General features: G+C 44.9%; 1 protein-coding gene across 1 annotated transcript in view; it reads right to left on the minus strand.

The window, feature by feature from the left end:
* The window catches only part of MREG (melanoregulin), a 32045-nt gene extending 20246 nt beyond the window's left edge, over positions 1 to 11799 (minus strand). Inside the window, exons 1-2 of the mRNA XM_083573194.1 lie at positions 11528 to 11799; positions 1895 to 2054 (exon numbers count right to left, since the gene is read on the minus strand). Of these exons, the coding sequence (XP_083429320.1) occupies positions 1895 to 2054; positions 11528 to 11631 (264 nt within the window). The 5' untranslated portion in view covers positions 11632 to 11799. The remainder of the gene's footprint in view (positions 1 to 1894; positions 2055 to 11527) is intronic.
* Between the last annotated feature and the right edge of the window lie 3248 nt (positions 11800 to 15047).

The following is a 15047-nucleotide window of genomic DNA, read 5'->3' on the forward strand; positions in this document are numbered from 1 at the left end:
CATTCTTATTAAGTTTCATACGTAGCACACAGTACACAAGCAATATGTTTATTTATGCATTATCAATTCAAGCATCCTCTCCACAGAGATTCTTGTATTGTGGGTGGAATAAAAGTACCTTTTGTCTCATTTATAAACGAAAGGAATGGAAGCCAAGTCTCACCAAAAGTGTCTATTCTTGAAGTGCCTTTAATTACCCCTCTGTGGCGAGTAAGGCGCATGATAGTGCCACATTCCAAATATTATTTACCCAGATTGCAAAAGGAATTTCTATAGATTGTTTCCAGTATCTGACTATTGTTAATTGGGCTGCTGATAACAGAAAAAATACTAAGTCTCTGCATTTAAAGTTATTGTTTAAATTTAGGTCTAATGATAACAAGGCAAGAGCTGAATTGGGTAACCCAATCATCTCCACCGCTGCTTAATGTAACCATCACTGGCTGCTGCCGGCACCCCTCCGCTGGAAGGGAAAAGGCTCGCGCAGTGTGCACTTCCTCCCAGGATGATCCCTGGCGTGCGGCTCCCTGGCCCATGAGGTTGGTTCGGGGTCAGGCCTTGATCAGGCTGCGAATGGCCTCCTTGGCTCTCCCAGGCCCTTCCTGCCTTCCTCCTGTGGTGGCGGCAATGGCAGCGGTGGCCGTTGAGGGATGCTCGCATGGGGGGCACCGCCGCATTCTTTCTTCAGCTCCGGAGCGGGGTGAGTTTCTTTGCTCAGCTCCACAGGCCTCTGGCCCAGGGTGATCCAGGGCAGAGGTTGTTGGGGAACAGGGGGCTCCAAGTGGTCTCTTTGGCTCTCACGCTGGGCTCCCCTGGCTCTCCCCCATTTGAACCTTTTAACTTTCATTTTTTGGTTCCTTCTGTCAAACCTTAATTTGCACCTTGATTTTGCACTTTTAACTCCAAAGAAAGATGGGGGAAATCTTTACATTTTGATTTTTTTAACATCACCTCCCATTTTTAACTTGATTCTGTCTTGAACTCTGATTTTTACCTCCAAATCCTTACTCCTACTCTTGCACTCTTTACCCTCATTCAATTCTTCCCTTCCCCCTTCCTTTTTCTTTTCATTTTGATCTTCATCTATCCTCTCATTCTGTTCTTCCCTCTACACTGACCCTCCCCTCCCCTTCTCCCTCTCCCTTATATGAGTGCATAAAGGTAAAGTTAAAGGGACCCCTGACTGTTGGGTCCAGTCGTGGCCGACTCTGGGGTTGCAGTGCTCATCTCGCTTTATTGGCCAAGGGAGCCGGCGTACAGCTTCCGGGTCATGTGGCCAGCATGACTAAGCCACTTCTGGCAAACCAGAGCAGTACACGGAAACGCTGTTTACCTTCCCGCCACAGCGGTACTTATTTATCTACTTGCACTTTGACGTGCTTTTGAACTGCTAGGTTGGCAGGAGCAGGGACCGAGCAACGGGAGCTCACCCCGTTGCAGGGATTCGAACCGCCGACCTTCTGATCGGCAAGTCCTAGGCTCTGTGGTTTAACCCACAGCGCCACCTCCATCCCTTTGATATGAGTGCATAGATACACATAAAGACAGACACATACTAGGGTTGCCGTATGTTGGGTTAAAAGTCTGATCTGCAGTCTGATCTGCTCTTCAAAATATGGCAACCCTATATTAGAAATTCCTAAGCAACTCTTTTGCTTAATCTAATTAGGTGCTTAATTTTTTTTTCCAGCTGTGTTTTCTCTTGCTGAAGAGATATGTGCAAATTAACATTAAAAAAAACTATGTTCAAGATTTCTGGATCAAGTTAATAGAACTAACAGCAACCATCAGGTTAACAATAAGGGCATGTTTTTTGTTTTTTAAAATCATAACCATAATCATTCACTCTCAGCATACCTTGAGCAGTTATTCAGTGTCCGCATACAGGACTTACCTCAGAATCTTTGTCCAATTTGTCTCTAACCACAATTAAGTTGTACAATATCCGGTCATCATCCGCTTCTGTGTGGGAGATGTCATGAGGGGCACTCCACAAGTTTTTCTCTTCATCCCATGCCTGAGTTGTTCCAAATGAAGCATAAGGATTGTTATTACTGAAATACAAGAAACAAAGAAATGGAAGCTCTGTTAGCAATGCAGCTTTGAAATAATGATGTAAATCATATGAATTGCCAGCATCACTACTATTTTACACTTATATTTTATATCACTTCTAGCTTACAATTATATCACTTCTAGCTTGCAATTTTAGTATGTGGTTTTACTATTTTATGTATATTTTAAACAACTGATTTAACTTATATTTTAATGCATTTTTAGATTAACTTGCTTTTAATGCTTGGCTTTATCAGTACTGTATTTCTAAGAAACATTTTAGAATCTATGTATGCTGCTTAGAGGTTATGGATGATTAAGCAGGGCCCGTCCTATGTTAGAAACCACACATTACACAGCAGAGCCAAGATTTATTTTTTATTTTATTCTCCCTTTATATGGCTACTCCATGGCAGGAGATCTCTGGGAAGCTCACAAAGCCAAGAAAACTTAATTCTAACTCTTCTCTGCCAACACTTTGATTTTTAGTTGAGAGAAGCCCAGAGGATATGAGGTGGGATTAGGGTTGAGAGTGATTCTCTGCAAGTTGTAAAGCAAAGGCTAGACCAAACCACCTCTCCCCCAGCCATTTCCCCTGTGAAGTGGTTCAGCCCAGAAACAGATTTCTTCCCTCAGTGAAGGCCAAACTAAATGAGACAACAGGACAGATGTGATCACATCTCCCACAAGGTTCTTTAAATCTCTGGCTTCTTTTCAGATTGCCTAAAGCAGGTTGCAGAAAGGCTAAGTGCTCCAAGCTGATGGCAGGAAAACAGTACTTGAGCAGGGTGGAGAGGCTGTTGAACTTTCTCCCCTACACTGCAACCCAATCCAAATCAGGAGCTCACTTTGTGAAAAACAAAGAGAGCCAAGGCAAAGAGAAAATGCACTAGAGCAACTTCTTCTTCAATACTGAAATGAGAAGCGTTCACTCACCAATTTTTTGCTTGCTTGCTTGCACTAACCGTGTGCAAACTGCTATACCAAACAGAAGAAACACAGTCCTCAAAGCCAAAGTGTACAAAATTAAGACTAGGGTGATCTCAGGTTTTCAACATCACAATGTATCACCAGCCAAACATTGTGGGGTCTGGTGATATACCACAATGCATCACCCCCAGCCCCTTGAGGCGCCAGGGTGGAACTGCCACTGCTCTCGAGGGAGCCGAGGTGCTTTCGTGGGGACGACACAGCTTGTGCCCAGTGCTTGGCCTGGAGGGAACTTGCACTGCACAGCTGGGGGGCTCCTGCCCCCTGAACAAGCCACATGAGCCAGAGGAATGTGGGGCTTCTGTGCGCTTCTCAGCCGGGTCCGAGAAGGCTCTCCCTGCCCCCAGCTGAGGAAGCCCCACGTCCATTCATCTTGCGTATGAGCTGGAGGGACAGGGGGATGTAGCCCACCCTCCCAAGCGAAGGCACCCTCGCGACGGTAGCCAACGGGCAGGCTACCTCTTTTTCCAGGGAGAAGGAGGTAGCCCGTCTGACTTCGTGCCAAGGCAGCTCCCCAGCTGATCAGCTTCAGTCCTTCTGCTTGCACGCAAGCTGGAGAAGGATGGGGCTCCCTCGGCTGGAGGGTGGGAGCCTTTTAATGGAGCTCCACCCTGCCTCCAGCCCTGTAAAACTGCTTGACTGAGGCAAGGCCAGCCAAGCAGTTTAAAGAAGCAGGGAGAGGAACAAGTCGTATCGTGCCTCATTGATGCATCTTGTATCTCCCTCTGTGCCAGTATGATGGCAGAGTGGTATGATGGCTTCAATCAGCGGTATATCGCGGGTGAAACTGCCGCCGCTCCTGAGTCCTTCTGCCTCCAGCGCCGGCTGCAGCTTGTTTTTTCCTCAGTGCGCTGGTAGCAGAGGGACTCTGGAGCGGCGGCAGTTTCACTCGCAATATACCGATATACCGCTGAGTGAAGCTGCCACCACAGTCACTCCACAGTCATACCTCACACCGGCCCTGGGCAATATATTGATGTATCGCCCGGGCCTAATTAAGATTAGCAAACTAAAGCAGCTTATAAAATGAGGAAACAGAAAGTGCTAAGTCTAAGTGAATCGCAGATCTTTAAAACTGACTTTTGTATCTTATACAAAACACACACTTACTCTCTCCATCCAAAGGGATTTTGCTGCAAACCTGCAACCTTTACATTTGGTTTTGTTTATTTCTGGCAGTGTAATGTTTTCAAGCCCCCTTGAACTGGCTGGTTTCAGGAGCATGCCTTGCTTTGCTCCTCTCCTCTGGGGGAGAACAAACAGCGATCTCTGGAGGAGATCAGCAAGCAGGAGGACCAAACTGCGATCTCTGGCTTACTGTCACATCCAAACTGGGGATTATGGTCTGTTTTGGTCATGATTGGTAGGCTAATAGCAAACCTTGGGTTAACAGAGTTTGGAGTGAAACAAACCACAATCTAGGAGCAGACAGTTTTCAAGCCCCCTTGAGATGGCTGGTTTCAGGAGGACGGACCCCAACGAGCTGGAAGTCCACATCCAGGATTTTCCGTATCACCATTCACCATCCAGGGGGAAGACTTTAAAGTGCCAATACGTTTTCCCCTACAGGGCGAACAGTAACTTCAGCCATTTTAATCAGGCCAGTGGTGGGAGAAGAGTTTAATAATAATAATAATAATAATAATAATAATAATAATAAAAAATAAAAAATTGGGCGGCTCCCAACAGAATATTAAAAGCATGATAGAAACATGATAAATCCGCCCCTGGACCATGGTTCCAATCCAACTCCTGACTCCCAGCTCTTTAAATGTCTTTAAAATGTTCCTTTTAAAGACATTTATAAAGAGGGAGACCCTGTTCAATAATCTTCTGTGTCGCTTCTAGTTCGGCCCCAACGTCTCAGTCACAGCTGATGATTGTGTTAATGTAACCTGGGGCTTTACAGGACCAAAGCGGACACTGCCTGCTACACATTTTCTCCCTGTATGCTTTAGGTATGCTTCATCAAAAGAATAGGTATCAGAGTTTCATAATGTTGTAGTAAGTTATGTTTACAAAAAGAAAATGAAAAGTTTTTGCCTTTAGACAACACTTCTTCTCTGATGAGTTGCTTTGCTCTGCCAGTCCATTTAGGACTCCCTACAAAATATGGACTTGTTTATAGAGCAGGCTTCCTCAACCTCAGCCCTCCAGATGTTTTGGGACTACAATTCCCATCATCCCTGACCACTGGTCCTGTTAGCTAGGGATCATGGGAGTTGTAGTCCCAAAACATCTGGAGGGCCGAGGTTGCCTATGCCTGTTATAGAGAATAGTAGAAAATGGAAATCATTTGGCACACCCTGAACAGCAAACCTTTCACTGACAGCTGTTGTGAATTTATGTTTCACTCTGTTGCTTTTTAAAATAAATTATGCAATTAGAAGCGTGAGTAATTTCCATTAGTATCCACTTGGAGAATATAAAATAACAGAGAACTGTATTTTCAGAGTAAGGTATTGACATGCCTTTAGAAATAATGGGTTTGGATTAGTACATACCACTTACAGAACCTCAATTAAACGCTAAACAATTCATCTAGGTGCACTGCCACGACAAATTCACCACCAAAAACACCAGAATATAGTTGGATAAAGGCCATGAAACAGTTATTCTTTAATGGGCCACTTCAATTAAGCAGGAACGTTTTCTCTAGTTCACATTTCTTTAAAAAGCCAATTATACTAATCCCATCTCACCAGGACTCACTTAAGAGGCCTAAAGTGGGAATGAAAGAAGCCTGTCTACCCACTAGTAAAGCACAAGGATGAATAAGGTGCAGAAATATTTTGCCCCACACAGGTTCTAAATAGGACAGTTATGTGATCAAGGAAATCCTAGTTTAATTAATCATGAGCTTTAGTACAGATTTCTAGGATTTAACCGAATCTGCATAACGGTTCATATGAATAAAGCAAAGGCTTGACAAAAAAAAATCAGATTTCTATTGCAGCAGGTACTACTATACACTCACATAGGAAAGAATATTATTGTTATGAGTAGTAATATTAAAAGTTCATATCAATTAAATGCTGCAGCCTAACTCTTAGGAAGAGGTGGGAAAGACGTTACCATCACCACTTTATTCCATTTACTTACCCTATAAACATTTACTTACCCTATAAACATTATATTCAAGTACCATTTTAAAATGTTTGTGTGATGACCCTGCAAACAAATGTGCTTGCTTGGAGGCTGTTTTGTATCAACATTCAGTAATGTGTGCCCAGTTTGCAAACCCCACTAGTTATAATAGTAAATTACAATTCCTCTACATAATTTCCTTTGTAAGGTCATGATTAGTTAGCTCACACTGATAGTTTTAAAGCCCTACTAAGGAAAGATATTCTATTACAAATCTATTACATCAACTAGGAAGACTTCCCTAAAACAAACTGCAACATGTGCAAATTAAGAGATTTTGCACAGCATACTCTAAAATTTATAGAGCAGATGTTCCTGTATGAATACTGCAGCTTCTTTTGTCTGCCACAGTGCTAATGGGCTGGAGAAGGGAAGAGCTCAGAGCTATACTCACAACACATCACACTCAAACCATGAGCATCAGCAGCGCAGGGCATTGCAGGCAGGTAAATCCTTTAGATTCTTCTGCAAGGCATCAGTTACCATGCAAAACAAGACGAACAGAGGAATTGCAAGACCATTAAATCTTATGATCATTTTCAAACAAATTCCCTGCACATGAAGTACTTCTGTAGGCACGGGGGGGGGGGGGGAGAATAAATCCCAGGTGTAAGAGAGAAGAAAGCAGGAACAAGTGAAAGAACTTTCTCCCGACAGCCAGAACATGGGAAGCCCTCTGCAAATTTTTAATTTGGAATGTATAATTGGCTTTATTGTTTGTATTATGATGTTGCAAGATTTGATTTGCTACCAATTGGAATGTTATTAATTGAAAATTAATAAAAATTATTTTAAAAAATAAAAATAAATCCCAGGTGTAATAACTGCACATATCTAACAGGCATCACAGATGGTTTGTATGGTTTTTCTTACTCGGCTCGTAGCCAACAGTTTGCCACCTGCTACATATATGTCAATGATGACTGGTCAATCTTATGCAAACAAAAAGAGAGTGGGATATAAATGTTACTGTGCTGTACACATATGGCAACACTTCAAAACAAGCAGTGACCATTTTAGGTGTGTCCAATTGACCTGCGATCGGCAAGTCCTTTAGGACTCGGAACGGGGAGTGGGCACTTATACGAACTCCGCCAATGTGCAAAGGGGCCAGGAATGGAAACACACACACACACACACACACACACACACACACACACACAAAATGGCCACTGCTTGCACTGCACATACATATGCTCACTTACTAAAAGGACACCATTAATCCACAAGCTATGAAGGATTTATCCAAATGAGTTGGCATTTGAGGCCTATTGTTTAAGAAGTGGCAAGCTATGAACATTAGAAATCAGTGACAGAATTACAGTAGTACCTTGGGTTACATATGCTTCAGGTTACATACGCAGTTACAGACTCTGCTAACCCAGAAATAGTACCTCGGGTTAAGCACTTTGCTTCAGGATGAGAACAGAAATCGGGCTCCGGCGGCACGGCAGCAGCAGGAGGCCCCATTAACTAAAGTGGTGCTTCAGGTTAAGAACAGTTTCAGGTTAAGAATGGACCTCTGGAACGAATTAAGTACTTAACCTCAGGTACCACTGTACATGAATGAACAAATAGCACTTGGGTGTGGGGCATGAGATCGTAGAAATATGTATTACTCATACTTGTGAAAGCCGCACAATTTCATAATATGAAAAAAATAACCCACAACACAGTGTCAAGTTACTTTCCATTTTGTTAGTGCCTTCTTCCAAAAACACCATTAAAGTACCAATAACTCCTGCCTGAAAAAAGCAGCAACATACCCACCCACCCTGGCAAACCAACCAGGAATATTATTGGCCAAAAGCACAAATATCCTTTGAGCCTCACAAAGGGCTTTAATTTACAACCCCACACTGTGAAAAGACAGAGCTGCTGTCTATGGGCACAAATAGGAGCAGGCCCAGCATAAGCTCATGTTTCATCCTGTACAGCAAGCAGGAGAGTGGGTTGTCAAGTTCTGCCTCTTGGCAGTAAACTTCCTTGGTTAGAGAAGAATTGTGGCACATACATTGCTCAGTCCAGTGATAATTGCCAAACGGCACCTTAAACCCCGGTTATGGGCACAACGGAATATCTAGGCTCCTTTTTTTACATGAGATTTTATTATTATTACTTTCACTTTACAACACATTAAAACATCAAATAAAATAATCCAGAATAAAAGAAATTCAAGTTTCAAGGAAAAGAGTTCAGATCCTTCTCTAAGTGAACTCTAGGGAGCCAGTGTGGCGTAGTGGTTAGAGTGTCAGACTAGGCCCTGGGAGATCAGGGTTCAAATCCCCGCTCAGTCAGGAATCTCACTGAATGACCTTGGGCCAGTCATAGCCTCTTAGCCTACCTTGCCAGGTTGTTGTAGAGATTAACTATGGAAGGGGGTGAACCATGTACTCCCTGAACAAAAAGGTGGGATATAAATGTCGTATATAAGCTCTTCTGCTTACCGGCTTAAGAAAGCTGGAGAGGCCAGCCAGAGACGTCAGTCGCCAAGCTAGCACCCAGAAATCTCCACATGGTCGCAATTGGATCTGTGCCAGTCACAAAACATGCCTAGCTAGTTTCAAACACTCCTGCTCACAAGCTGCTACAAGTCCCAGGTTGGGAAACACATGATGTAGTTACTTTGCTGGAAGTAACAAAACTGTGTCTCGTTAGTGGACGGAGGAGAGAATGTTTGGAAAGCCTATGCACTCTTGAGTTGCACTTGTGGGGGAAAGGTAGGCTATAAGTATTATAAATACCATACCAAAGCTTGGATTAAAATTACTATGAATGACAATCCTAGCAACAAACATCTCATACACTCTATTCAGATAACATGTCATGCATGCTACAGTTAAGGAACCTTAACTACGGTTTGATGTCCTGTCCACAAGCTGTGACCGTCACACTGTCTCCTTAGGATGCCAGGCCATGAACAAGGGAGGGGGGCCTAGAAAGTGTTGAGTTCTGATAGAAAGAGAAAGCAGATCAAACGCTCTAAAGTTACTGTGTTTGCTCGAGTCCTGCCTTGGGTTCTGAAATAGAGTCAGCACTGTTCATGGTTTGACATGTTGCCCAAATGGAGCCACGGGCAATTACTACTTTAGGTCTCAACACTGTTTTATACTGAGCAATTGTCATTTTATTGAAAGTATTTACAGTGTACCCTTCACCCACAGGCCACAAGACAGAAATGCGCACACTTCAAAAACAAAGCAAAAGCAATCAAGTTAAAACATAAAACAAAATACAGGATTCCAGTTACAAACTGGAGGAGAAAAGAACCTCACTATTAAAAAATGTTTGCTACAAGTAATTCCCACAAAATCTACAATTCTAGCCTTACTTACTTGGAAGTCTAAATAAAATCAAGAATCAGGCTAATAGCATGATAAACATTATCTAGAGTTAGAAAGGTTGTACACTGCCGTTCTAAGCTTTCTTGGAAAAAAAATTAATCACACCCTGAACAGATATGCACAAGATGATTCTAGTTCTGATCATTTTTCATTGTGGTATGCTTTCTTGACATCAGCTTTGTTCACACAAGCAGTGCCTCAAGTTATGTTCTGCAGTAATCACACATAGACTTTCTGAGTCCTCAGCACCAAGACTGTGTACTCCTGTGTATGTCTGAAGCCCCAGTGAATCAAGACCCTAAATTCCTGGTCAATGCATTTAGGAATTCAGCCCAAGTGAGGAAGCTGCCGGTATATCCCAAATCTGGGATAAAAACAATGGCCACTAATTTGAATTTGAGATTAGAAAGGATCTTAATTTTAGCTTCATCGGGTGCCTTTTGTGTATACCAAATTCTGTACATTTATCATAAAAGTACAAAATTCTTTTTTACTGGAGCTTGGCTGCTGAACTATTCCATACACAGTTACCCACACACAAATCAAAACCCCAGAGTGTATACCAATAACCTCCATCCATTGAGGATGGCTACAAACAGGTTGCTCATCACAGCTGTTTGTAATGGCTGTGGGGATCAAGTTGTCTGTAGCGTCCAGCCAAGTTAGCCAGGCAAATTGCACCATGTTCTCACAACTAATCTGATAAATGGAATAGCAAGAACAAAATACAATTTGGCTCACCGTATAAAAACATGCTAGCCCTCATCCCACTCCAAACTAGCCAATTTTATTATTGTTTGGAAGCATTTACCTCTGTGTATCCCCTATCGCCCAAACACAGGTTTACCACCTCAGTGAAACTGGGCCCAGGAGCATAGTGGCTTGGTGGCAGTAGTGTGCCAGTCATTCCACAAACCAGAGCAAACTAGGGCAGATTCCAAAGGGAGCTCCATTTTCCAGCCCTTAATTCCACTTTCATGCATCATTTTAAAAATCATTTCAACTTCACTTCTCGTACAAAGGTGTTTCTAAGGCTAGCTGAATAGGCATTACAAGCAAGGATAGTCTCTCCAGCAGACACCCAACAGATCATCAACATGCATCACGGGTGTAGCCAAGGGGGGACAGGGAGGGGCAGCTGCTCCACCAATTAATAAAAATACATAGCTAACTGAGGTTCTGCCCCCCCCCCAACAAAAGGCCTGCCCCCAACAAAAATCCTGGCTATGCCCATGTGCATCATAAGCAGTTAGCAGAACACCCCAGGAAGATGGCAAAGATGCAAACAGAAGACTCAAGCAAGCAATGCCCATCCAGCTCAACAATTCAAATGTTATTGAATTCTTCTGGTTGTTGAAATTTGAACATGACTTCAGCATGTGCCAATCGGTGCTAATATTGCTTGGGGAGCTGGAAACAAAATGACATGGGTATGCTCGGATGAGGAGCAAACAAAAGTAGCCATGTAATGACAGAAGCCAAAGTGTGCACTTTAAAAATGCACTAAAATGCACACCAGTTTTTTACTTAATGGATATGGCACACTAAAAGGAAATCCGGAAGTAAACAAGTACAGGCTGGCGTTTTGAAAACGTCATGTGGATGGTACAAAAACTTGTACAACGACTCCATAATAGACCTCCATCTGGAAACATGCATGGCAGCTCCACAGAAGCTCCGCGTTCAGAGGCGGTATACATTCCGGGGAGGACGGCTGCTTCCAGCCGCGTTTGCAGGCTTCTCGGCGGTACCTGAAAGAGGATGCTGACCAGGTGGAGCCCCCTCCGCGGCGCAGCAATTGAGGAGAGCGAGAGGCGCGCGTCGGCCACTGCGCCGGGTCGCGCAGGGAAGCCGAGAGCCTCATCGCCGGACAGGCAGGGACCACTTGGCCAATGCGCCCCCGGCAGCCTCGGCTGGCGTGAAGCAAATGCTTGGAGGATGGCGGCTCGGCGGCGGCGGCGCAACCCGTTGCCCCCTTCCCGCCCCCTTACCTGACCAGGGGCTCCTTCTCTGGAAGCGCCGCGTCGCCCGGGCATCGTCCTCGCAGGCAGCCGCAGCAGCAGCACCAAGCCTCCAGCCAGTCGCTCAGCCCCATGGAAGAGCGGCGGAGACCCCCACCCAGCGCCCGCGAGAGCCGCGCTCAGCTCCTCCGCGCCCGAGCGCGCAGCCCTGCCCGCTGCATGCTCGCCCAAATCCCCTTCGCGCTCGGCCAGGCGCGTGAGCACCGGCTCCTGCTGGCCGCGGCCGCGCGCGCTCTCGCGGCTGCCACCTCCCGGGGGAAACCGGAGAGGCTGACGGACGCGACCGTCTCCAGGCTCACGCGCATCTCTCTCGGGCGCTGCTCCCAATCCGGGCTTTAATTTGCACCGCGCAAGATCGAACTGGAAGGAAACATGAGCCAGAGTCCGCGCCTGGACCCCGGAATCTCACACGGCTTGGCGACTGGGGTGATGGTGAACGCAACAGCAATGCACAGCTGGCACAGAATCGGACCTTTCCCTTTCTGCCATAATGGCTGCTGTCTGACGCTTGCTAAATTTAGTGGCTTCTCAGGACTAACAGAATAAATTTAGCAATGGTTATTAACCATGGAATGGAACCTCCTTGTTCAGAGGAAATATACTTCTGAAGGCCAGTTACTCGGAGCTTCACAAAAACAGCTAACAGCTGACCACAGTCTGAACCAGAATGCTGTATTAAATGGGCTTTTGCTCTTACCCAGAAGGGCTCTTATTAGATTCTTACATAACCTTTCTTTGGTTACATCCTATTTTGTCAGAAGTATGAGGTGTTGTTCATCGTTGACAGATGTAGACACACAGATTTATTTATTTTTTAAGAAACACTCCCATCCATCCTATGGGCTCAGAGCAGCTTACACCTGCTTTTCTAAAAGTTAATAGTCCTGCCACAATGTTTTTGCTTTTTAAAAAATACATTTTTATTCATTTTTATCGTAAGAAAAAAAAGTATACAAAAATATAACAACTGAAACATAGTAGGAAAGATGCAGCCTGCACATAATAGGATGTCATTTACATTATAAGTATATTTGATCAGAATTTATTTATTTATTTATTTATTTATTGCATTTAAATCCTGTCTCTTTCTCCAAGGAGCTCAAGATGGCATACATGGTTTCCCACCTTCCTACTTATTTAGTCCCCACAACAACCATACAAGGTAGATTAGACTAAGAGGCAGTGATTGGTCCAAGGTCATCCAATGAGCTTTATGGCTGAGTGGAGATTTGAACCCTGGTCTCCCAGGTTCAGTACTCTATAATCACTACACCACACAGGCTTTCACTGACAGAATGACAATCAGTGAGAGGAATGATAGCAGTTGTGATTCAACAAATTGTTTTTCTATTTAAACTTGTTTAATATAGTTTTTATTCATTGTGAAATCACTTGGAAGTGCTTCAAAGGAAAGATTAAATGAAATAAACATCTGGATGGCACCAGGTTGGGGGGGTTCATTCCAGAAACAGCCACTGATAACAGAATAAATTAGCATGTGAAACTCTTGCACCATGAAGATAAATGTAATCATATTATTATGAGGATTTTGTGGGGGACGAGTAGTCTGTATGCCATGACCCTGCTAATGCCTGGGGCCCCTTCTAATTCTTGGAATAGTTAGGCTAGCTTCCTGGTGGGGTAGTAGTTTAGGTAATGGGGTATTTTGTCCATGGAGTTTTATATGCCTGTTGTTTTTGTCCATGGAGTTTTCTTGGCAGGGATACTGGAGTGGCTTACCGGTTCCTGCTCCAGATGGATCACGTTTAGTGGCATGGAGCCACTATGACCTGTCCATCTTGGGTGGCCCTGCACGGCATAGCTCATTGCTTCTCTGAGTTATTCAAGCCCCTTCACCACGACAAGGCAGTGATCCACGAAGGAGAGTCACGAAGAGTTGGACACGACTAAACAACTAAACAACAACAATAGGCTATTAAGAGAACAAAGAAAGTAACCGGGTGGAAGAGTACAAATGGTGGGGGTGGGGGTGGTGGGGATAATAATAAAAATAGTAATAATAATACTAATAATAATTTTAGTTATTTGTAGGCCACCTATCTGATTGGGTTGCCCCAGCTACTCTGCAGCTACCAACAAAAAATAGTAAAAACACAATACAGCACCAGCCTCTAAAAGCTTCCCTGAACAGCCTTCAGCTGTCTTTTAAAAATCACATAGCTGTTTATCTGTTTGACATATGTTGGGAAGGCATTCCACAGGGAGCGTGCAACTACCGAAAAGACCCTCTGCCTGGTTCCGTTTAACCCATGCGTAGGCAAACTAAGGCCCGGTGGCTGGATCCAGCCCAATTGCCTTCTAAATCCAGCCCGCGGATGGTCCAGGAATCAGCGTGTTTTTGCATGAGTAGAATGTGTGCTTTTATTTAAAATGCATCTCTGGGTTATTTGTGGGGCACAGGAATTCGTTCATTTGCCCCCCCCATATAGTCTGGCCCCCCACAAGATCTGAGGGACAGTGGACCGGCCCCCTGCTGAAAAAGTTTGCTGACCCCTGGACCTAGACCGTCTAGCAGGGCTGGGAGTTGGCGTCTGAGGCGAACCACAAAATGACACCTCCCTCCTCAGCAGGGAATAAGGGCTGAGTGGAGATCTGCATCAGGAACAAGGCTATGGGGGAATAAAGATCTACATCAGGATCTGCTGCCCTGCAGATCCTGCCACCTGAGGCCGTCACCTCACATTACCTCATGGATGGGCCGGCCATGAAGGCAAGCTACAGGCAAAGATAAAGTAGTCACTGCCTCAATATCATGCAATATTTTTGGGTATTGGGGTCTGTAAAATGCAGCGCTCACTACCATGGAGGAGGCAGAGGCGGTTCCCTCCACTGTTTCCCAGCTGTTGCTGGACTGCAACTCCCATCATCCCTGCTCCCAAGGGATGGTGGAAGTTGCAGTTCAGCAGCTGGGGACCTAACTTTGAAAAACACTGCAAGAGTCTCTCCGAAGCGCCCCTGTTTTCCAGGGACACCCCTGACTTGATCCCCAGGTCCCCCTTTCCTTCACGATGTCCCTATTTTCATTGGAAAAATGGTGGATAGTAGGGAGATATCTGACCCCAGAGGCATCTAAAGACAACCCTGTACAGTATAGGGAAGTTTTTTTAAAAAAAATAATGTTTTATTCTGTTTATGTATGTTGGAAGCTGTTTTTATATAAACCCAGTCAGATGTGTGGGGTATAAATAGCAACACTCCCATTGCGCAAGGGCACGTCCCTGTTTCCGCGGGAGAAATGTTGGCGGGTCTGGGGCAGCCTCTCAGCGCCCCCCCCCCCGTCCCGCCGCCTGAGGGCCAGAGGAGGCGGCGAAGGGTTAAAAGAGCCCGCTCGCTCCTTTGCAGTGCGCACGCGCAAACTCGGATTTTCGTCCCCGCGGGTCTCGTGTGTGTCCCTCGTCCCGCTCCCTGCGGCTCAATAAAGTTCTTGTTGCGCAGCTGTCAAGCGTTCACCCCGGGAGCTCCGCCCCCG

This window comes from Podarcis filfolensis (genome assembly GCF_964270895.1).
Source record: "Podarcis filfolensis genome assembly, chromosome: 1".
Taxonomy (NCBI): Eukaryota; Metazoa; Chordata; class Lepidosauria; order Squamata; family Lacertidae; genus Podarcis; species Podarcis filfolensis.